The 24148-nt window shown below is 41.3% G+C and overlaps 3 protein-coding genes and 1 long non-coding RNA gene across 7 annotated transcripts; 2 read left to right on the top strand and 2 right to left on the bottom strand.

The window, feature by feature from the left end:
* The first annotated feature begins 2325 nt into the window (after positions 1-2325).
* scramb1 (scramblase 1) lies at positions 2326-7083 on the top strand. 3 transcript variants are annotated; one of them, NM_140132.3, is made up of 5 exons: positions 2326-2706; positions 3329-3698; positions 5465-5955; positions 6014-6172; positions 6434-7081. In NM_140132.3, the coding sequence occupies exons 1-5, from the start codon at positions 2536-2538 to the stop codon at positions 6491-6493; spliced, it is 1251 nt and encodes a 416-aa protein (NP_648389.3). In that variant the 5' UTR covers positions 2326-2535; the 3' UTR covers positions 6494-7081. The 3 variants fall into 3 exon arrangements, with proteins under 3 accessions (NP_648389.3, NP_729601.1, NP_729600.1); NM_168404.2 differs by lacking the exons at positions 2326-2706; positions 3329-3698 and adding an exon at positions 4306-4660 and having other exon boundaries at positions 6434-7083; NM_168403.2 differs by lacking the exons at positions 2326-2706; positions 3329-3698 and adding an exon at positions 4306-4660 and having other exon boundaries at positions 5478-5955.
* A 318-nt stretch (positions 7084-7401) lies between these two features.
* Positions 7402-9062, top strand: CG32055 (uncharacterized protein; the record flags this gene model as incomplete). The annotated part of the gene is made up of 2 exons (NM_168402.1): positions 7402-8016; positions 8073-9062. The coding sequence occupies 2 exons, from the start codon at positions 7402-7404 to the stop codon at positions 9060-9062; spliced, it is 1605 nt and encodes a 534-aa protein (NP_729599.1).
* A 1523-nt stretch (positions 9063-10585) lies between these two features.
* On the bottom strand, positions 10586-11901 carry CG8065 (uncharacterized protein). Of its 2 annotated transcripts, none has more exons than NM_001300091.1 (2): positions 11267-11901; positions 10586-11206 (listed from the first exon to the last, which is right to left on the bottom strand). In NM_001300091.1, exons 1-2 carry the CDS (start codon positions 11852-11854, stop codon positions 10892-10894), a joined length of 903 nt encoding a protein of 300 aa, NP_001287020.1. In that variant the 5' UTR covers positions 11855-11901; the 3' UTR covers positions 10586-10891. The 2 variants fall into 2 exon arrangements, with proteins under 2 accessions (NP_001287020.1, NP_648387.2); NM_140130.2 differs by having other exon boundaries at positions 10867-11206.
* A 9263-nt stretch (positions 11902-21164) lies between these two features.
* lncRNA:CR44538 (long non-coding RNA:CR44538) lies at positions 21165-21946 on the bottom strand. The gene is made up of 2 exons (NR_124843.1): positions 21744-21946; positions 21165-21626 (listed from the first exon to the last, which is right to left on the bottom strand). It is a non-coding gene; the product is annotated as a long non-coding RNA:CR44538 (long non-coding RNA).
* Between the last annotated feature and the right edge of the window lie 2202 nt (positions 21947-24148).

The raw sequence follows: 24148 nt of genomic DNA, 5'->3' as shown, positions 1-24148 counted from the left end.
CGATCCTTTCGATTTCGAGGCTAAAGACAGGGCCATAAATTAGATCGCCTTTGCGATTGGCGGACAGAAAGTTCAGCAACGCCCGAAATTGCTCCTTGCCAGCAGCTTTAAGGACGAAGCGACGGCTAATGAGGCGCTTTGCAAGGCTCAAACGAAACCCGATCCAGGGCTTTTTAAGGGTCTTTGGTGCACAGTGGAAAATAGTATAGGTGGTTTAAATTTTCTGCTGAATATCCAAAAGAAAGTAAGTCGATTTAAGTGATCATTACTATTTGATATTTAATATGTACACAGTTAACTTTTTTGCATAACCTTTGGTATTGATGTTGGATTTTGTAGCAGTGTAGGGACCCGCATGGCTGTTTACCATTGCATTATGTTGGCTGCTTGCCGCCTGCCTGATTTTTTGAGAGCCTCTCCTGCACTGAACCGTTCAGCGACGGCCCTGGCCCAAAGGTCATGGGTGGGGCCAAAAGGGGCTAAAAGGTGGTGGTGGCACAAAAGGGGGCTGGCCTGGCAACAACTGCTGCACTGCTGAGCCCGGCTTTTGTGCCTTTGGTCGGTTGCCAACCGCAAATATGTTCGCGTTCCCGGTCCCCATTCTGAATGCGAATTCTCAGTCGGTTGTTTTATTTTCGCATTCTGCATTTGCTGCCATTGCAAAGTCAACTAATTGAATGTGCTAAACTCACCCACACAGCAGCAGCACAAATATTGCGTTATATGGCGCATTAAACGCTCAGTTCTGGATTTCTTCCCTGACCCTGATGAGTCCTTCTCCAGGACCCCTCTAGATCCACTAAATCCGCCCTGCACAGAAAGAAACAATAGCTTTTAGGCAAATTATATAAGTCAATTAATAATATATAATATATTCCATTATACATTCGTATAATAGTTCTAAAATTGTCAAGCTGTAAATAAACATCACGCAAACGTAGTGAAAATTTTATTGTGCAGGATTTTGTGTTCCTTTAAGGAATATATTTAGTATATAGAAATATATCAGTGGACATTGGGTTCTAAGTTTATAGCATCGAGGACGAAATGTGTGATTTTGCGCGGTGTGTGGGTGGTCCTCCACCATGACGGTAATGCTGATGACGATTCCTCCATTTCTCGCTGCATTTGTATGGGTAATTACCGTGGTGTGTGTGAGTGAGTGAGGGACGTCTGCTAGATGTCCATGACCATGGGGTGGAATTCTGCTCGCAGTTTTTTTCTATATACACGGTTTTTAGCATTTTTTTCACATTTCAACAGCCCGTCTCTTTCACTCTTACAACAGTCGCTCACCCTGCCCACATTTTTTCCATCATTTTTTTTTTTGCGTTTTACTTGCGTCGGAAACCGCCATTTTTTATGCGCGCCAACTACGCCGCCCTCTCTATTCCTCTCTCTCCCTTTCTACCACGCAGCCCCTCTCTGTCGCACCCTTGAGGTGTAGGGGAGGCACACCCTCTCAATGAAAATTTGCGCATTAGAAAAAATGTGGACTGTTCTCTGAGCCAGTTGTGGCATACAAAATGGATTTATTCAGCATTTTTTTTTTAACTATACGATTTTTGTTTCTATTTAATTTGGACAGTTGTATTTTTGATATAGTTATAGTATAAGTAAAGCAAGAAAAAACGTATATTACAAAATGTAAATTTAAGCAATTTAAAAACATAAATTAATAATCAAAGGAAATGCCTTATTTACTAAATAGCTTCTAAAACATAAATTTTAATTATGCTGAAAACAATAATAATAACTAGTTGAATAAGTAACTTTATGCGAATTCTTATTATTTTAATAAGCATATGTTAAAGTTAGGGAAACGCTTTCTTTAAGCATTTAGTATATAAAACAATATTATTATTTATTTATTTTTTAGGAAATATATAAATACCGTTTAAATAAACTAATAATTTCAGAGCGTAGTAGATTAGTTTTTAAATGTAACTGATTCACATTCAAATTTCAAGAAACCAAGTTACAAGCTCGTAGGTTTGAGTCTTTACTGGGCGTTTCAATTTTGGATGGTGTCTTTGCTTGCTGTATTCTGCTAATAATAGAGCAATGCTGTTATGAAAACATTTCATTTATACATGACTTTTACATTGTCAAGTAAACATTTTGTTAAAAAGATTGATGGCGCCATCTATTCAATTTTAAAATATATTTAATATTTGTTAATTTTAATTCATATAACTGAACTTTGTATTTAAAGTTATGCATTCTAGGAATTATCTAACTTCTTTCAAACCAGAGAAATTGTCCGCTAAAAACTTGGCATATTTAGCGTGTAGCTGGTATTTTTTCGCTCTTCAGTCACGGTTACACTCCGAAACCCACCTGATTTCGCGAACTGCATTACTATCGAAACTACTACTGTACTTAACAGAAAGTGCGTGCAAAACAAATACAACATTGTTGCGATTTCGTTGGGGCCGTGGCCGCAACAATTCCCCTCCAGTGCAACAACAACGCAGCACGCGGAGAGCAGAAGAAGAGCAGGAAAAGAGGAAAAATCCGGGGAAATCCCACGAAATGAAGAGTAACGTCAATCAGGGCGGTTACGCCCCACCCGGTTTCGGATCCGGATTCCAGCCAAATGCTCCGCCCGCCGAAGGATTCGGCTACCCACCGCCCACTGGGGGCCACAACGCCCCCTATCCCCCCGCACCCGGTCATCCACAGCCGCCGCCGCCCACGAATTACGTGAGTTCCAAAAGTGTCCCGCTGTAGCCGATGAAAATGCTAGGGAAAGTGGGTGGTGTAAAGGGTGCTTCTTGTACAAGCACAACACAACCATGACGTCATGCCAGTTGGTATTTGCTTATTTATAAATCAACAGACACACAGTCAGTTTGCTGTGGAATGAAAGAGATTCATTCGATTTGCACGCGAATCCGTGGAATCGGCGGTTTGATAAACACAAACAACTGAGAACTCAATGTACATCCATATGTACATACATACTGTAAAACCAGTAATGCAGACTGGATAAGCAAGTCGAAAGCTTAATTCTCTTGCATTTACTTATTTACATTTACGTATGAATGTTTTTATGGCTTTACTATTTTCACTATGTTTTTCACTCATGCCAAAAGAGCGTTTTATTTCCATTAAGTTTTGGATAAACTTAAAATATTACTCATCATTCATGCACAACCGCGTGAAGTTTTCATTCTTATAGAATATTTATTTACTCCATACATTTGCGTGCCAGAGTGCTGATAAGTACAGCTACAAGAATACAAGCCAGAGCACAAAAAACTAATCGAAACGCCCCTGAAATAAGTATTCAACTCATTCTTTAATCAACTCCCGATCGTTGCAGGGGTTTATGCCAGGTCCTCAGCCAGCCGGATACGCTCCAGTTCCCCAAATGCCGCCATACGGAGAAGCTCCGCCCTACGGAGCCGGACAACCACCTTACATGGGTGGTCCAGGTGGTCAGCCACCTTATGCGGGTGGTCCAGGCGGACAGCCACCTTATGTAGGTGGTCCTGGTGGACAGCCACACTACGGAGGAGGAGCACCACCGCCCCAGGCCTTCGGCGGATATCCTCCCGGACCAGCAGGACCAGGAGGACCACCAAACGCATTCGGCGGTTATCCACCGGGACAACCACAACAGCCCATTGTCACGCAACCGGGAATGGGACCGGGAATGGGTCCAGGGATGGCCCCACAGGGCGGACCAGCAGGCAAGTAATCAAAAACTAGTCTGTAACATAAAACAAATGTTCTACATGTTGGACTCACATATTTCTACACAAATCAGGGTGTTCAAATCATGGCACGAGACTTTTATCGCTTTCTGCTTCCTTGTTAAAATTATTCATTCCATATCTGAGCTTACTTCTTATATAATTTTACTACACAAACCGCTGAATCAAAACAAGATCGCATCTTTGTGATGTGTCGGTGTGTCGTTGCCCTGCGATTGAGATAATGTCCAATCAGTTGTCTTAAGATTTCTTCGGGTGCAGGCACTGAACCCATCGTCCCAGATAGAGGTAGCTCGTCAAGATCGGTGTAGAACAAAGGTTCCCCCAGAAGCAAAGTGGGGTGCAAACATTTACGTAGTCAATTTGGAGAGTGTTAGAGACTTTAAGGTTCTTAGACCGCCTCTTATCAATTGTATTTTTGTTTACACGTGCATCGGATCCGTCCGAAATAAGCTGAATATCTTTGCCAGATCTTTGGCGCTTATCGGAGTGCCTAGCGTCTGCCTTAATTGAACCAATAAAATAATACAAAGCGTCATTTAAAGCGCCCGTCGTCGTGGATGGCGTTGATTTTTCCCAACGAGCAGTTAGTTCATCTCTGTGCTGCAGAGCAGGCAGTCGTGTCAGTCTGAAAAAATGTCCACCGAAAACCCAGCAAGTTGTGTTTCCACGCTGGACCTAAGTGGTGGCGAAAATCGGGGAAATCCGGAGGAATCTCATTCCAGGGGCGTGAGGAGCGGCTCCAAGGTGCTGCGCTTAATCTGGCACTCGCTGTATAGCCAGTATAATCAGATCTGCTCGAGATCCCAGACTCTAAGGCAACTGGTTTGCAGGGAAGCCAACAAACCACTGCCCAAGAAACTCAGGCACACAATGAGACTAAATAAGTCGGCCAAGCGAAAGGGATACGAGTTCTACATGAGCGACGAGGACAGGAGGTAAGGAAGTCATATTGTGGTCTTGACCAGAAACTGTAGGGATGAAGATGACGGGTTGAAATGATGAACCTTTTAAGATTTCGAGTGTATAAAAAATGAAATACTCAGCGAGGTAATAGATAAATTACACTACCTTTTTGATTAAAAAAATTGAGTGAAAACGAACGTGAGTGAAAGGAATGATTAGGAATATATAAAAATACGCTAATACTTAAAATAAGTAGTTTCGTTAAGATATGCCTTTTGTAGTTTGGTGCAAATTATGTAAAATTATCTTTTCAAGGTTTTCTTACATTGTGAAATTAAATATTTATTAGTAGATTTATCTTTAGAGCCCGTTATAAAGACTATCTTTCTACCGCCGATTAGATACAAGAGCCGATGGGTGAGGTAGCATAATAGCTTGTGGCTGGGGGTTATCCATGGGATGTGTCAGGAGGGGCATGCTCCATTGTGACGCTTCCAATTAGAAAGGCCGAGTAATTGTGTCGCTGACATTGACCAATTGACACACTGGCCACTGAACGCACTGAACAAGTTAGCCTTTTGTGTGCACTAATTTAATTTGACCGCCAAGATTATAAGAAGTCGGAAAAAGAGAACATTCTCATAAAGTTCACTTTAAGTTTTATTTTTAAATTCCCTTCAATCAAATTATACCGTAACCGAAAAAGTCTTTAGTTTGAATGGTGCTTCTTTGTTTTGGTTGTATGTTTTATTGTATGCATGTATCATTTAATTTTATAACAATTTAAGCCACTCATTTCTATTGAGAATGGATATTGATGAGTATTATATTTGCAGGAGACTGGATGAGTATACCTACCGGAATTCCGAACTGTCCGCGCGGATTGGAGTACCTTACGACTATCGACCAGCTTTTAGTTAAGCAAAAGGTCGAGCTGCTCGAGGCCTTCACTGGTTTCGAGACCAACAACAAGTTCACGATCAAGAACGCCCTGGGTCAGAAGGTCTATTTCGCGGCGGAGGACAACGACTGCTGCACGCGCAATTGCTGTGGTCCTGCGCGTCCCTTCGACATGCGGGTCTTTGATAACTTCCAGCAGGAAGTGATCCACATGCACCGCCCGCTGGCCTGCTCCTCCTGTCTGTTTCCCTGCTGTCTGCAGAGTATCGAGGTCTCGGCACCACCCGGCAATGTTATCGGCACCATTGAGCAGGAGTGGTCCATCTGTTCGCCATCCTTCCGCATCCTCAACCACGTGGGTGACACGGTGATGCGCATCGAAGGACCTTTCTGCACCTTTTCGCTCTGCGGCGACGTTGAGTTCAATGTATGTTTATAAAATTCAAATGTTCTGTGTGATTTTACTAATATTTTTTGATTCTCAGGTTGTTTCGCTCACTGGTGAGAAGATAGGCAAGATCTCGAAACAGTGGTCGGGCCTGGCACGTGAAATTTTCACGGATGCGGACTTCTTCGGCATCAATTTCCCACTGGACTTGGATGTGCGCATGAAGGCCGTTTTGCTGGGTGCCACATTCCTCATAGTAAGTGTTTTCTTTTCAGCAAAGATTTATTGTAGTTATTTATCATTGGCCTCTGCCAATCAGTTGTATAGTGTTCATTTTTATCGGTTCAAGCTGTTAAGACGTCTGCAACGCAGACTTCGTTGGTGCTGAGGTAATGTTGACCCTCCAGCCCATTAAATCCTCCAGCTTAGTTTGAGTAGGCTAGTCCAGCACTAAGTCCTTCACTCGTCAATGTTTTCTGTCTGTTTTCTAAACGAATGCTTTCTGTTTGCCCCACAGGATGCCATGTTCTTTGAGAAAGCCGGAAACCAAGAGACCGATAGGCCCGGAATGCTTTAGGAATCGGGTGCTGGCTTGTGCGTGAATTGTTTATGCGTTGCAACCGATTGTTGTGGCGTTTGTGGCAATTGCGAATGCGATTGCGACGATTAAATGTTGTGCATTATCTTGAGTTGCAACTTTATCCAAATATCTTCCCGGTGAACTGTCGCGTACTAGTCTTCTGTACCAAATGCTTATTGATGAAAATGGATCGCACTAATGAAACTCCTTGTTAATTTTGATGAACATACTGAACTCAGGCTTCCTTCGAGAGGACATTGCCAGAATATAAAACTAACTTTAAGTTAGCATTTTTTGCTATTTTGCCACAGCAATTACTTGTGTAAAGTATTCAACGACAAATCAGCTTTATTTATGAATTTTGTATTGATGCTCTGAAGCGACAACTAACTAACGAATGATTCGTTATTGAAACATGTACTTTAAACTGTATGTTAAGTGTCTTATGGAAAGAAAAATATATTTAACATTGTATATTGTTAAGCATCAGGAAATTTATATATATCCCTACTGATATTATGGAACAGAAGGTTTTCTTTTTATGTATTACAACAAAAGTTAAATAAATTATAAACTTATATACTGGTTAACGATAAATTGCTGGAACCCCTAGATAAATTCATAGTCCGTAATACTCGAATGTTTCTAAATTATTTTGTTTCACAACGAAAATGTATGTTTTTAAAAAACTATATAGGTGTTTTCCGGAGCAAGTTTCGTGTTGAAAACAATTTCCTTTCGTTGGAACTGAGGCCATCACTAAATCATCAGCTGATTTCGGTAAATGGAATCGGAAACCGGCTTTTAGCTGAACTAAAGAACTGAAACGAGTTTGCTCTGATAAAAATAAACTCAAATTAACGCATTGCACTTGGCTCAAGCAGAAGTTCGTTTTAGTAGTAAAAATGCAGGCGTTGCAAGTTTTGGCATTGCTGCTTCTGTCCGGAGTGTTCGGTAAGGATCTTCAGGAGTGCGAGGATCTTGGAAATGGTAGCTATCTCTGTCGGGAAATCGAGAGCTTTGAGCAACTGAATCGATATGTCGGTAAAAACTGGAAAAGTGTGAAGGTTGTCAATGAACACACAGGAATCGAAAGAGCAGAAGATGGGGAACTGCCTGGTCTCTCCACTCTTTTGCAATTGGATCTATCTGAATCCGGTGGTGTGACTCTGGGCGAAAAGGGATTGCAAGATTTTAAGGCGCTGCAGAAGTTAAATCTTACCCACGCTCAGTTGGATGAGCTAAAATCAGAGCAATTTCCCAACCCATCCGAAATGATCAATTTCGATGTGAGCTACAACGACATATTGGCTATTACTACCAAACTGATGAGTGGATTCGGCAATTTGGTGTATGCCAACTTTTCCGAAAACCTGATAGCAGTCATAGAACCCAATGCGTTTAGACATATGAAAAACCTACGATTTCTTGATCTAACCACCAACTATCAGGAAAACATAACTCTTGGCGAAAATGCAAACTTGCGTTTTTTGTCTATAAGTAACAATAATTTGAGAGACGTAAGTGATTATGAATTTAGTTAAAAGCCATGATATATCCGATTTAAATCCCCTAGTTTCAATGGTGTCACCTTCGAGTACTGCCCAAATTGGAGGAACTGCATCTTCACAGCAATTGGCTGGAGCATCTGGATATGGGAATATTTTACGCGTTGCCCAATCTTCGAGTTTTAAATGTATCCAACAATAATCTGTTTGAGATTAAACGAACACTTTTCATGGCCCCGGGAGAAATTGCGCCATTGGAACTGCTCGACTATAGCTCGAATATTGTTAAAGTCCTGGATGACTCAGTGTTTTGCAGACTCAAGAAGCTAAGAACTCTCAATTTGTGGCTAAACCAGATAAACAGAATCCATCCGAGGGCCTTTTTGGGACTAAGTTCACTGCAAACTCTGCACTTGCAGGGCAATAAGATCTCAATTCTTCCCGATGACGTCTTTGCCAATCTAACAGCTTTGGAGAAACTCGATCTCAGCAAGAATAACATTCAAAAGCTGGGATTGCGTGTATTTGGTGAACGGATTCTCCGCAAGCTGATCTACCTGGATTTAAGCAACAACTACATTGCGGATCTGCATCCTCTGGCTCTTTCCTCTATGCCCTTTATCAAGGAACTCAGGCTCAGAAGGAATAGGCTGGTCAGTCTGGATCTTCGTATGTTTGCACCGCTGCGGCAATTACAATTGCTTACAATTAACGAGAATCGTCTGGAGGAGATTGATGGTGAAATTTTGGACACTTTGGATCGTCTCAATCATCTGGAGCTCAACAACAATCGTCTCACTTTCTTGCCGGATCTGAAGTCATCACAAAACCTTTTGCAATTACGAAACATCACTTTGGAGGGGAATCCTTGGCAGTGTCTGTGTCTGGACGAGATTACCTCCTGGTTAAATGGTCGTCACGTGTCTTACGCTCGACCCAGTAGTGCCTACTTCAGTGGACGGAAACCCCTCTGCGTTGTCACGCCCATGGATAAATGTTTGCGCGACCTTCAAGAAACTAAAGCTCAAGGAATCGTCGAAAGCTATGAGAAGATATAATCTGCCTAGACTTGACCATCATCATATTCATAGGACCAAGAAGTTTCCGAATTCCAATTTAATTTGGGCATAAATCTTGTTTACGAGCTATACATTGGTAATAATACTGCCCTCAGTAGAGGTTCAATATACTTATAACTACCAATTTAAATCATATTTTTTTCATCATCTATTATCACAGTAGTAGTCACATTCATATTCCTGATTGTAAAACGCATTTGTGCCACCAGTTGAGATGCAATAAATCAATATCCACCGAATGCTGGACTGCAGTTTCTGTTGTGGGTACCGCTTCGCTCCGCTGACTGACTGGACATCCGCCCCAGGATCCTTGGAGAAGCCTCCGTAAATCACAGACAATTGGATGACCATGAGGGCAAAACTTTTAGCTAGCCAAAGTATTTGGCCAACTGTTGTAAAACAATAAAACGGAAGGCATGCGATGGGCAAAATGGGAGTGGCAGTGAGGGCGACTGGGGCGGAAAACCGATGCCGAGATTTTCAAATACTTAACACCACTTAAGCGAACAGTTGGACAATGACAATGACGGGGGATTCGGATTGCGATTGGGAATTCCAAAGAGTCCAAGGTGGGGATTTGATTGTTAAGCGTAATTTAGCGCAAGAATTTTTATTAAAATTTCCAATTTGTTTGCAGATAAACTTTTATGCTGGCCGCAATGAGTTGACTGGGTGATCGATGGACTGTGCTGCTAAATGGTATAATGGTTGGGCACGCAGTTGAATGAAACCTAAGACTATATGAAGATGACAAGGGAGTTATGAATGTCTGAGCTTTCCCTTTTAGAACAGAGCAAGTTTCCGTGGTCTCGAACTCCCTAACTGCGTTCATTTGACTATGAGCCCAACTATATGAGAAGGCTGCAGGGTCAGAGGTTTGAGCAAGTGGCGCACAAGTATTCCAGGTATTCAAACGGGCAACAAAAGAACAATGGACCCGAGAAGTTGGCAACCAGGACATGTGCAGCCAATGCGCAATATCGGGAATAAAGGGCGTAACACGGCGTATCCTTGCTCAACAGCTGCCATAAAAGTTTTACTCCAACGAGGCCTCCAAGCACCTTCAACACTTGGGGAGGCCACTAATTAAATTAAATTTTCGGCTTCACATTCGCTCGATGAATTAAGTGTCATGTCAAAGGTGAAAGGTAAGGGCTCCATGGGCAGAAGACTTTCGTGCGGAAAGCATTTCCTTGCGAGTCCTGTGGACACGGTCCGTTCAATTAATTTGGCCACAAACTTTGCTCGGGCTGTTGTTTGCCCAATTTGATGGCTGAAATTTTCGGCCCGGAAGGAGTTTCGTTCATGACAAACTTGTTGCTCCCGTTCTTTGGGGAAATTCCCAGGTCTACCGAGTTCTGAACCCTTGTCAAACGAAAAATGAAGCTCCGCTAAGGTGTCAAAGACATTCTGGCCATCAATTTCATCAGATCGGAACCCCTTTCGACAGCTCAATACTCTCGTAAAATGAATTCAAATTCTAATTCAAATTTGGTGCCCATGCATTTGGTGGTTTTCCCATTTTTATTTTTGCATTTCAGTTGAAGTGGCCACTGCACACTAAAATTTTGTCGGTTAATTACGTTCACGGCTAATTGCATTTCTGTGGCTTAAAATGCCGCAAAATTTGTTAACAAAATATTTGCAAAAACATTTTTGCACAATTAGCCCGATCATTGTGTGTTTTATGCCGCATGTCCGTGTGCGTATTCATTATGCGCATTTTTGCACCCGTAAAATGCGAAACTAGGATGCCCGTTTAAATTACAATATTGGCGTTTTTGTGGTTGACTGCATTTTTAATTATCTCAATCGGAAATATCGACAGCGGGGGTGTATTTTTCCTGCTTCGCCAAAGGAGCAGCCCAGGCGAACTTGAAGGATCTTCGCTCCTTTTCAATTGAGCTCCTGCGCTTGGTCACCTGGGTGCTCTTGTCCAGCAGCAACGATAGCTCCGATATAGATGGAAGTTCCATGGTATCAAAGTTCTTCAATGTCAGCGCTTCGTCCACCTTCTGGGTGTACTTCAATAGCTCCCCGTGGCATTTCAGTAGCGTTTTCCGGGATTTACTCAGAGCGCTTACCAAGTCATTATAATCCTGCTTATTGCATATAAGAGGGGCCTTGAGGTTGGATGATAGAATTAGTATTTATAAATAGTATGCTTAGAGAGTTGCCAATACCTTTGATGCGAAACAGAACTTCATGTTGGTTTGGATGGGTCGGACGAAGTTGTCACTGTAGTCGAGGTAGTTTCCTCGGGAAATGTCCAGGTCATTATATCGCTCCAAACACAATCCCGTGTTGTGCTTCAGTTCCTCCTTCCACTTGGGCACTTCGAGCAGCCTCTTGGACAACTTTCTGATGCATCGGATGTTTTTCCGTGCCTTTTCGTCCAGTCCAGTCAGAGAGTCAGTTGTCTCCTTGAGTTGGCGATTTACGTCGATGATCTGCTGTAAAGCTCGTACTGTGTCCTGTTGTACTACTCTCAGTTCGTCGTTGTCCGAGCTAGACTGCTCGATGTCCAGTCTCATCTGGTCACTTTCTGGAGGACATTCGACTTTGTTTACTTGTACTGGATGAATTAGGAGGCTCTTCAAATATAGCACACGTTCTCTCATCCTTTCCAGCTTATCGAAAGTCTTTGAAAGTTCCAACTCCGATGGACACTCCTCTTCTTGAATTGGTATGTTATCTAGAGCGGAGATGCTGCAGTGGGTCAGTTCAGATTCACTAGGAGTTTCTAGCAGTCCAGGAGCCTTGCAGTCCATATTTTTAATTTTTTTTTAGCTTACTAATATATGTTCTGTGTAGTGTGAATGTGTACTAAGTCATGGAGTGCTCTGATAAAAATATGCTATATTACTTTTGAATTTTTTTTATTCAATAAACTTTGTGTGTTGCATATGAATGAAACTAAGAAAGTAAAGAATACCTTCCATAAAGTTTTACGTTTTAACGGTTCTTTAAATTCTTAATTTATTTACCTAATAAAATTACTTATTACCAGGATGTTAAGATCATTGTTTCCAGTTTTGGTATTTATGCCTTCAGCGTTTTAATGAAAATGCCTGGCCAGAGTGCCACAAAGTATGTAGCTCGCACAATGTTGCATGCAGTAGAGATTCTTCTACTTCGGAAAAGGGCACACACCTGAAATTTGGCCAAAAGGGGCTGAAATTCCCTGCTGCTAATGATTTTTAATAGCCAAATTGCAAGAAGCTGATGCTGCAGTGGGTCTCAGCTGCCTTCGTCCTGGAAATGCCTCTTAAAAGCGTATTTGTGGTAAGACTCCAGGCACACACACACACACACACACAAATTCTCTCCATGCGGTCAATAAAGTATGCAAAGTGGTAGCGGCAGGTGAGGGTAAATGTGGGCGGAAATGTGGGTGGAGTGACCATGCTGACCTTAAAAACAAATTAGTGGCGCTTACTCAACAAGATTGAGTGGCTCGTGTATCGCTGTCATCGCCGTCGTCATCATTGGTATTCTGCTTTTTGATCAGGGGCAAAATCAGAAAGGGGGGTTGGATTTTATTAACCAGATGTTATTAAACCCTCAATTTCATAATAATATGGATTTAAATATGTTAGCTAGATAAATCATTTGTAAATAATAGTCATCTAAAATGAGATCTAAATATTAACATATTTACTTTAGCTAGTGTATAACTGTATTTTACTTATTTGATTACCAAATCAATTAAAATAAAGTCAATTAAATTGCAAGCATTGATGAAACCAAAATCCATATTAATGAATCTAATTATGAACCCCTTAATTCATATTTTTTCGCGCCACTGTCCATCGACTGCGTACTTTGCTCTTGCAACCGAAGCAAAAAAGGAGGAAAAAATCGGAACTTAATTAATAAAAGAGCCTGCGGCCGTTGCTCCTTGATCCTGTGACTGCCTACAGCATCCTGCTGCCAGAATGCATCTATTTATAGGACCCCATATATTAAGTGATGAATATTCATGCGTACTCAGGGGCCAACAAGGAAAGAGAACTACGACCACTCCGATGACGCTGCAAATCAACAGTCGAGCATAATTTTTGTTAATAAAAGCGTGTAATAATTTGCCGCCAGCCGAAAACATGAGTCGCGGGTCGGAAAGGGGGAGGGGGGGTGCCGAAATGCCCAGAATGTGTTGCAAATGAAATTATGTAAATGTGACAGCGGCAGCAGCAACAACACAGATGTATCTGCAACTGAATTTTGTATCCTTTTTGGGGCGACGAACAGCGGTTGAACCACGAATACAATGGAATAGAGGGGACACTGGTGGTGGGCGGGCACAATGCCTACCACATTCTCTGCCAAAACATGGCTTAATGTTGATTAGATGAATTAAACATGCAAAGCCCAAAACCAGCAGCAGTTGTTGTCGTATTTGGTATCTCTGGGCCAAACAATAAACGGCAGCATAAAATAGATATGTCCGTCCATTGCGTATTTACTGGGCTTGTGGGGTTTTCTGGTGGAAATGAAATTAGTGCAGCCTTTTAACTTTTGCGCGGCAATTGAATAACTTTAATTGGTAATAAAACTAATACCACATTAAGCCGGAAATTGCGAAACTGCAGATGGCAAAGCCAATAGCCAATTGCCAATCACCAATCACCAATCACCAGGGTCGTTTCAAAGGGGTAACTACACAAATCCGCAATTCCCCTTTTTGGCCGCAAGCTGTTTACGATCCTGCCAACTTTAATAGTAAATAACAACAATAACAAGCGCCGCAGGAGCAGCTGCTCAAAGTTTCAGAACAATACAAAAAAGAAAAGGGAAATTCAGGGAAAACCAGCAGTAGCTATACCCAGAGAAAAATCGGAGGAAAGAAAAGTTGGAAAACACTTTACTTTGATGACCGTCCAAGTCTTATGCTCTCGACGTTGTCGCCATGGCTGCCATTCAAATGGCTCGCTTAATTTTACCCTCACCGCGGGGATTGTGGCAACTTTTTAATGACTCCTGGACATATTGTCCGCCCAGGTTGTCATTTCATCTACGCCTCGTCGGGTGACAGGCTCAGTGCGATGGAATCCACTTTTCGGGAATGCCAATGTGACAGTTTTCTTTTAGGTAAAAAATCGGTGTTTCTATAACCTGGAAATTGTAAAACAGATTCCAAAGGAAGTACGACAAGGTTACAAGAATCTATTAAAGCAGAAAATATGTAAAATTTGGAATGCTAAGGTAGTTTTCTTACAACGAAAAAATCACTAGTAATATTACTACTGATGCGCATTTAGAAATCTACATTAAATAATATTTCATACCAGATCATAAGATTAATTTGAGATTTTTAGAACTTCTTCACACCTTTGTATTCCAAACGAAATTAACAAATTGCTTAGACATAAAGTTTGTATTGTATTTATTTAAATATTCCTAAAATGAAAGGGCACCAAATAGTCAGCGATGAGGCAGATCGACTGCATCCATTTTTTCAGCCGATGGCTAGGCTCAATCATTATTGATTTCCTGAGTGGATGCCCCAATCGCGTTCGCAGACTTATCTGGAAAAGGGTGAGCTCCAAGTAGCACTTGGGGCGCTTTGACAAAAACTTTCTTTTGTACATATTATTTATGCCCGGCTCCCGGGAGCTCGAGGTGGCGGTGGATTGGATGAAATGGGTGGTCAGGGGTCCCCTCAATACAAGTGGCTCCTGTCACGGCTGTTATTGCTCTTTTATTTGTATTGGCTTTGGGCCTGGTTGCTACATTTTTTAATTTATGTAGCAGCTGTTGCTCCGGCGTAAATGTCAAATGCATTGGTTTGCTTTTTGTTTTCCTTTTTAAAGGGGCGGTTGGAATTGGGAGAAATGGTATAGAGGGGTATAGAAAGTCAAAGCCGAGGACTCATAATGTGTTAAGTTTTTGCCCCGACGAGTGAGTGGCTCGTGCTCGAGTTGTTGGCAAACAGTTTGGCTCCTTGGCCAAAACGCCGCTCCACTTCGTCCAACTTCGAGCTTTAAGTGGCACTGAAAGTTTTACCCAAAAGAGGCCAGCAAACTAATTATTTAGTTTCGCTTCGTTCCGTTTGGCAGCGGCAAATGCCAAACGTCAGCCAAATATCAATAAAAACTCCAATCGAGATCTATTTCAATTAACTTGTTAAGAAACTTTTTAATTAACGGCACTGCAGCTCCTGTACAATTCCTTTTCCCTTCTATTGCCCCGCTGAATACAGCCTGAATTTATGGCTGCTCCTAATTGGGCAACAATAAAGCAAAGGAAAAAGGACTTACATGGGGGGGGGGCTTTAGAAATGGACGAGTCCTGTGATATGTAAATGTTTATAAATCAAGTTGCGACTGTTGGCGGTGACAAGTGGTCGGCCGAATGGTCGGACACTTGAAATAAATAAATAAACGAGCCGGCGACCTGTGTCCTGGTTAGTTCAACATTCCGATTCCCCCTTTCATTCCGTTTCGATATATTGTAGTTCCACTTTTACTTTTACCCTCATCAAAAATAGACTGAGGGGTATTTTTTCAGCCTGACACCTTGTGATTTAAAAGCCGCAACATATGAGTCGGGGATCCATGGTCTTAGTGATTTATACGGACCCCGTTGATTTACCGCCACAATGGCTATTAGTGGGTCCAGAAATCCCACTCCCCAGAATCGACACTCGATTTGCTGCTGTCGACAATTACATTGTCTAGACCAAGGCAACTGTCAAAACTAGATGCTTCTCCAGGACTCTGAGGACTTTGGGGCAAGTCGAAGGCATTGACTTCAAGTCGATTATAGAAATGACAAAAGCAGCTTGGCAATACAAAGCTAAGTAAATTCGAGTTTTTTAGCCGCTTGATAAATTGTGATTGTGCCACCGGCTTGGAGCTATTAATAAGATAAATGAGCGTCAATAAGTGGCGCTGGCACTTCGATTTCATTCCCGGCTGACTTTTCGACTTCCTCTGGTACAACGCGGCGTATGCGTAATTACCATTTCATATGCATTAAGAGGAGCTTCAGTCAACCCAACCGTTTAATAGTCAAATAAGTAGCACAGAGGAATACGCCTATAATATAAATACTATGCGATTTTATCTACCTTTGAACAAAGTTACAAAAAATGCATATTTTTTTATAATAAATAGCTTGAAGCTGTAAGAGCAAATTTCATTGCATATTCAGTATAGTACACTCATTATTTTATTTTTCAAATGAACTTACAATTTTTTTAAGTGCTCTTGGATAAATTACTCGTATATGAGGTAGATGGGGAAAAAGGAGCGGAAAAGGGAGGTTCAAAGTGGGTAAAAGCGAACTGAAGCAGGAGAATCCGTTCCGATGTCATTAAGCGCATTTGAAAAATCATCAACAATACAAACGCGATGCGTTGACAATGCTGCCAGCTTGGACGCTAGCGAAATAAAAAAATAAAAATGGAACCGTATCAATAAATTGAAATGCGATCAATAATAATTATGATTGGGATTGGGCGATTGGACGATTGGTAGCCAGACATGCGAGGCGCGGGAAATTCTCAAAGTGAATACACCGAATAATTGCGTTTCCATGCAATTGCTCAATTCCACAAGGAGTCGCTGCCTATCGGGCACAATAGGGCGATTATCGATAAGTGAAATGGGGCTGCAGAAATAATCATTAAAGAATGGCTCCTCGCAAAACGGATGACACACTCAAGTTCTCAAAGGGCGATGGAAATAAGAGCTTCGGGCTTTTTCCAGAGATGAATGCTTAACAATTACTTATCGGCGGAAATTAAGTACTTCAATGGATAGAACAAATGAAATTTGTATTTTATGAAGCTTTTTATATATGTTATTAGCAATCAACAATGATTACATTTTAAATACATTAATATTAAATACGTTTTTCTAAAATTCACCGCGAAGTTGCAACAATTTTTCTATTTAACAATTACTATCTTTCATAAACCATTGTGCATAAATCCATTCAGCCATTGTGATATCCCGCAGAGTTCCGACCGCAAATTCCCATCGATGTTCCCATTGTTCCGGTTCCCTACTTTCCCACTGTCCCGATACAAATGTATATATATAACTATATATATGTATATATAAGTATGAGTAGCCACGAGCAACCGTCAATGGCAGCGTTTAAAAAAACATTAGTTTAACTGGCCGGCAGCAGCAAAGTTGATGGCGAGTCTGAGTTTAGCGAGCGGGGAAAATGGAAAAGTCGAAGATGCCAAGGTCCAGGGTCTTCCCCGCCCCCGATTGTGAAAGATATACCAGCCGAGTGACCGCAAATTTCTCTAGCCTGCTGTCCAGTTCGTCACAATGGAAATCCAATTTAATTTTACTGATTCTGCACTTTGCACAAATCGAAGTGCCCTAACCAAAATCTCATCGTTAAAGATGCGGTCGGGCTAAAACCGCAGGCTCCACCGCAAAACAGGCTGCATTTGCTAAGGGACTATGCGGACTAAAGGGCGATCTCCATTACCAGACATGCATATAAACGTATATATGTACGTAACTATATGTAGTACCGCACAGTACAGTGGGCACATCTAATTATTGTTTACTGTGCTTAAACGCCGGGAAAATTGAATTGGAACCAACAAAAAAATGCGACGAAAATCGAATTTGCGTCCGGAATTTGGGTTTCCTTTGCGAGCAGCAGACCACAAGACGGGAAACAGAAAGGACCAGCCGGGACTCGCAGTCAGGACAGGCCAGCAAACAAATCCTCAAAGATTTCAGCTTAGCCGAAGGCAATAAGCAGCCAGAGAAGCGTAAGGAAAAAGCCATGGCAAAGACACAGGTGAAAGAGATTGCTGCACCGGGAAAATCTCGGCGGTAAAAGGGCGTCATAAATCGGTGAAATATTTATAATCCTGAATCAAGTCTTTGGTGCGAACTTTATTTATTTATTGGTATAGGTAAAGCTAAGCCACAACATCTATTAAGCTAAGCTTTTGATATGCATGATAGGATGCAAGTAAGAAGGGTTTTAGAAACGTGCAATTATTTATTTAAAAGTAGTACTTAGCCCTGCGTTTTTTCTCGCAGTGCAGCTGGAGAGGAACGGGATGACAGCAGGTCGGTTTGGGGTCTGCAAGGTTAGGCCCGGTTCACTAGACGTCAAGTCAATGTGGATTTGACATTTGATTTCAGACATTTGCCCGAAACCTTTCGCCTGCGCCCCGCACTCACATCCGACTTCGAATTTTTCTTGCCCTGGAACCCAGCAGGTTCGAGTTTCGTTTTGGGAAATGCAACTGACCAAAACCAGAGTCATCCAATTAGAAGAAAACACCGAAATGAACAGACCCAAGCAGCTGTCAAGTTGGCGAAGACGAGCATTTGCATTACGAATGCAAATTAAATTTCTCGCTCGAAATAAAAATCGGTGCTGCGGCTGTTGGATGGATATACGTAATACGTATGTATGTAAATAGGGTCCTTTTAAGGCACAACTTTGTGTGTGGGCCTTCCGTTTTGTTTGTTTTTTTTTTGGGACCTGACAGTGCCCGGCAAATATTTACCTTATTAACAACGCGACTGAGACAGACATCGAGTGGCCATGCCAACGCTACCGTGAATTTTCCCCAATTTTCACCTGGCTTATTTTCACCCTGCGCCCGAGAGTAGGCTACAACTTGTGCTAATGCCACGCCGCTGGGTGTTAATTCAAACGACATTATTTAATGCCCAGCACACGCAACACTGAAAACAAACTGTGGCCAGCAAGTCGAATGTGTGAAAAGAAAGTGACTTTAATTAAACGTGTGTGTTAAGTGCCTTTGCATGGGCTTGCATAATTTCAATGGAGCTCGACGAAAATTTCTACGATTGCGCAATTCCGCTAGGCAACCTGCAGCTGAGTCACGTTTTCCTGCCACAATAGTTGGCGGCGTTAAACTAAAGACTCTGTCCATATGGCCATTAAATCCGCATCGCCAGGTATTATTATTATTATTTTCGATGAGAGAGCTATCTCTGTGTGCAATAGGATAATAGAAAAATTCTCATGTACCCGTAATTTTACACGGCCAGGCCGAAATTTGCATATTTATTAAATTTTCTGATTGAATTTGATAAGGGATAAGGGCTGCTGAGCTGCTGGGCTGCTGGGCTGGGGAAACCTTCGATGTGCCGAAGCTGTGCTGATTTATTGATTGAACTCGGTATCCAGTTTCCAGTTTCAGTTTCAGTTTACCACCGTCAAAGTTCGGAAGCCGAAAACTTGCGGTTTCATTAGCGAACATAGACGTTCGCATTGATTTTTGCCCGCCATCTCATGACTAAATTGGTTGTTAAAGCGAAAACATTAAATTAGTCAGCAAGTTTGGTAGTCGCCCTGAAATTCCACAAGTTTCGCATTCCCCGCCGTCTGACACATAGTAAACGTCAAATTTTGTGACTTTATTTGAGCACAGTGCGATGTTTGATAAGGGAGAAAGTAGCATGGTTCATTTAAATGCCTACTTTATTGTAGCCACTAAATGTAATAAAAGATTTGGGGATAATCCTGTTCTCTTGGCTGAAGATCTTCATTGAAACTAATACGAAACTAATAACATAGAAGTTATGTAATATTTAGGGGAAATCAGTTTAATATAGATTGAAGTTTTATGGCCCGACAAGAGATGAAAGATACAAATTGAACTTTTGCTTGGCAAGCACAAAGTGTCCGTTATCAATGCCAATCAAAATGTTCTGTTCTAAGTGTGGAATTTTGGCGAAAATCTAAAAATAGAAATAATAGTAGGCGTTTGGTAAAATTAATCTGTTGAGTAATCTGTTCAAACCAAAGCCTTGAAAAAAATAATAAGCATAATAAAATATTGATTTACCTGAATATCTGTTGTTCCATTTCATTTTAGTGAATTAATCGAGTTCGTTTTTCAATAGATTTGAAGAACATACTTTTAACCAAATTACCCGTTATTGTTGAAGAGTTAACCACGTTATTTTGCGACACAAGCAACAATAAATTTGATTGGAATAGAATTCCACAATTTTTGACCCAATTAGATATTTATGCTAATGATAAGAATTTTTGGATATGTAAACTAGACATATGAAACGAGCCACAACAAAAGCACTAATTATTTTGAAATGCATATTTAATTTTGTTTTTCCTCAAAATTATTTTTCTCTATTCTCTCTAGTTAACCCATTCTGCGATATTAAACATATTCAGTTTCGCACAGACAAACTTCAAATTTGGGCTTAGCTGAGCGATTTTCAGAGGCTGCTGCATCTAAGTTTGAATTGACGTTGATTTGGCCAAAACCCCCATCCCCCTTTCCCAATCCCATCCTCTCCATCTCTCTGTGATGTGTTGCGTGTTAGCCAAGTCGACACTTCAATTTGACAGTTTTATGAGCGTAAATGGTATTTTGTTAATGTAGTTGTCACTCGGTCGCCACGCCCACATTTCAATGCCTTAAAGTGTCAATTACCAAGATGAAGCGCCCACGTGCTTGTGTGTGTGTGTGTGTCTTAGCGGCATAAATAAATTATAAATTGCTTAGGGGCAACAACAAGAGCAATTGGTCTATTTACTCCGATTGTCGTTGTTGTTTTTCTATTTGCTGTGGCTGTTTGTCGATGATTGTGTGTGTGCTTCCCTTTCGTTGTTGTTGCTGTACCCGCCTTTTTGGCCACCCCCGCCCCTTTTCGGCCACCATCCCCCCTTTTGGCCATCCGTTATCGCCAGTGAAAGAAAGAGAAAGTGCCTGGAGCCAGTTTTTTTTTCGGTATTTTTTTTTCTTCTCTCATTTTGTTGTTCGAATTGTTGTCGATGTGTTGCTGATGCTGCCGGCGGATTGTTAGGCCGAGGTGCGGTTGGAAGGGGGCTGTTTAAGGGGGCGGGGCTGCAAAGAATGTCAATTTCTGGCCATAATGTGCCTCAGACTTTTGCTTTCCTTTGGAGCCGTAAAACAAGACCGAGGCACACACACATTTGGATGCTCATCGGCAACATCGGCAGCTTTCCCTTCCTGTGCGACAGCTGAATTCCGCTCTCAGTTACACAGTACACTGAGAAAAATGTAACCACATTACTGAATTTTGTTACACATATTTGTATTTAAATATAAGCACATATATACACATAAATAAAACATCAATTGATACATTACAAAACTCTCGTTCTTATTTCTTTCTTAAAGAAACTTAAATCAGTTATCAAAAAATCTGCGATTATAATAATAACATTAACTTTTTTTCGGTGTACCACTTGTCTCATGGCCAACTTTGCATAGGCCTCGTCATTTGGTTATTGGCCCTGGAGAAGAAGTAGAAGCCGCTAACCTGAAAGTAAAAATAGGCATAAACAGCTTATTAAATGTCGTTTTAACGATCCCATTGCCGCCGTTGACAGCTCTTTCTTTCTTTCCGTTTGTCTGACGTTTTTTTTCCCCATTTCTCCCACTTCGATTTGGGCAGAACCAGCTTCATATGCATATCGGACTTTCGCTAATTGAAAGCCCGCAAGTTCGAGTTCTCTCTGCAGTCGGACACTCAATCGCTCCGTCATTCAGTCATTCATTCGCTGCACTGCGACACAATTAAGCCCAACCTCAAAAAAAAGAGTAAAAACGGGAAAAAAATAAAAAAAAACTGAATTGGAAAAAACTCTTCTTCGCGCACTTGGAGGTACAAATTTAGAAAACCTTTTGAGGGCACTTTCATTTACCATTTCTTGTTGCCGTTGATTTTGTTCGCTTGTATTGAAATTGCCTCGGTTGTCTTGGCTTTCGTTCGATGGATGGATGCGTTCGCTTATTGAATGCGAAATGAGGGCTGAAGGCGGACAAAGGCGGTTGCAAATGCACTGGGAGAAAAACCATGAATGCATTTGGCTAGAATCCATGTCCTGGGAGTAAGCATAAGATAAGTTGGGAGATTTCAGTTTTGGAACATTAAAATATTGGTCAGGAACTGTAGCTCGAGATAAGAAATGCAATTTGACACTTAAATATAAATAATAATAATATGATATAAATTATAATATCTATAAAGGTATGAATAACCACTTCTTCAGATAGTTTGAAACCAATTGAATCTTCTTATGTTATGTAATGTTATGTTCAAAAAGATCCTTACTTTTACTTAAAAGCATGCTATTTCATGAAACATGATATGATTTGAATTGGATCTTAAGATTGATATTCAGAATCGAATAAAACCTTCAGTATCTAGACTAAATATTGTTGTGGAATATACCTCTATTATCCAGTTTTGGTAGTACAATTCTTTTGCATTTGTATTTTCTAATACCACCTCGGCTTTCGAAATTATTTCCTGTGCAGGAACTTAACGGTCAAGAGGGTTCGAGTTGAGTTGCCTATTGTGCGCGGTACGTGAATGAATTCATAAAGAAATAAAAACGAAACCAAAAGGCAGGCACATTGCGGGGCAGCCAGAAAAAAATTGAATGTAATGCGCAAATGAAATTCAACGGCGTCAAATGCAAATCCAAATACAAATCCGGTGGTTTTCATTTGGCATTTGGTTTTCATTCGGCGACATGCACGTTGTATTCACTTTAAACAAAGCGAAATTAGAGGCACGCACTTGGCATTTAATCAGTACGCACAGCAGGAACTTCGATGGCAGCGATATTAGCCACTAACTATAAGCCGCTTTTGAAAATCGATTAGTCGCAGGGGGGTTGCTTACACCCCCCCCTTTTCTATCACTCACCCGCTACATTGACAGTTGGCGCGTGTGGGGAGCAGACTCCAGCCCCCCCGCTTGGCCACGCCCCTGAAAAAGTGCCAGCCATGATTATTCCAAGCACACAGAAGCGCTTTCATGCATAATCTCACCTTTAACAGAAATTACACCAATACAACACACGTGTAGTTCGGTTACAGTTGGGAAAAAAGGGAAAAGGGAAAAGCCCAGCCCAGGAGGCGAGAAAACTTTGGGTTCGTGAAAAGCGGGAAAGAAAAAGCGAAATGCGTTTGAGAGAGCGACAAAACGTTGGTAATCAAATAATTTCATGCCTTTAATTGTCGGCAGAGGTCGGTTAGTAAGGATAATTGGATTGCCTCAATGGCGCTGGAACAATAATGAGCGTTAAATGAACAATGTACGTGGCGGTGGGCGGTGGGCGGAGTTGTGGGCGGACCATTATTGCGTTAATAAGGAGTTTCACGAACGAAAAGCGGTTAAGGACTCTGCCAGGGCAATTAGTGGTAAACTGATAAGAGTTTATGAGAAGGGGAATCAAACAAAAACCTGCGAAAGGGAAACGTTGATACTTTTGCCAACATTTAATAGGTTTTAACTTTGAATCGATTCAGCGAAAAACATTGTTACGTTGATCTTAAAGTAGAGGTTAAAGTTTGAGTGCTATTTTTAATAAAATAAATTACTCACGTTGTACTCATAATTCACCTAAGTAAATAGATAAATGCTTATATCGAATAATATTATAATCCTTATTACTATAAATAACTTTAATTAAATGTTTTCAAGCTCTGTTGAATTATTTATTATCCTCGACAGTTGCTTTGGAATTGGGCCAAATGCAAAGTATAAATTCAAACTACACCCAAGAATCACTTTAGGCGTGCATAATTAATCTCTAAATCTAGCGCCAAATAGCCGGACGGAAACTCTCAATTAGTGCTGCCAATCGCCAAGGATTTTCAGCGGCTGGTATTTTTGCAGAAACTAAACAGCACAAGAACAACAAGTGCGGCCAAAATTAATAAACTGGAAAAACTTTTACCAAGCAACCCCCTCCCAACCCCGGAAATCCACTTAGTAAAGCCTAGCAAGTTGGCCAGAAATTAATTAGTCAAATGGGGCAGGAAAGCAGCCCTAAAATATTTAGAAGAAGCTGGATTTTGGATTGGACCGAAGGGAGTGGGTATACCAAATGTAGTTGTGATTGTTGACCCTCTCCCCGTTTCTCGTTGGCCACCTGGCTTGACCCCAAAAACCAAGCAAGTGTCAAAGTGTATTAAGCCATTAAAATGTAAAATTATATGCTTTTTGAACTTGCTTTGGCTTGACGTCCCCCCTCGCAAATAGTTAAAGTTTGGCCAAGCGAAGAGTGTTGTTTGTTGCCTTGGAATGAAAGTTTCC

Source organism: Drosophila melanogaster, chromosome 3L (assembly GCF_000001215.4).
Source record: "Drosophila melanogaster chromosome 3L".
Lineage (NCBI taxonomy): Eukaryota > Metazoa > Arthropoda > Insecta > Diptera > Drosophilidae > Drosophila > Drosophila melanogaster.
This window is presented reverse-complemented; position numbering and strand designations above follow the sequence as displayed.

What these genes read in the sequence shown, in the direction of transcription:
- scramb1 (NM_140132.3), top strand. Translation starts at nt 2,536, where the DNA reads ATGAAGAGTAACGTCAATCAGGGCGGTTACGCCCCACCCGGTTTCGGA. An exon ending in CCCACAGGGCGGACCAGCAG is followed by an intron (nt 3,699 to 5,464) that starts GCAAGTAATCAA and finishes TTATATTTGCAG; the next exon opens with GAGACTGGATGAGTATACCT. An exon ending in GCGGCGACGTTGAGTTCAAT is followed by an intron (nt 5,956 to 6,013) that starts GTATGTTTATAA and finishes TTTGATTCTCAG; the next exon opens with GTTGTTTCGCTCACTGGTGA.
- CG8065 (NM_001300091.1), bottom strand. Translation starts at nt 11,854, where the DNA reads ATGGACTGCAAGGCTCCTGGACTGCTAGAAACTCCTAGTGAATCTGAA. An exon ending in AGTTCTGTTTCGCATCAAAG is followed by an intron (nt 11,207 to 11,266) that starts GTATTGGCAACT and finishes TCCAACCTCAAG; the next exon opens with GCCCCTCTTATATGCAATAA.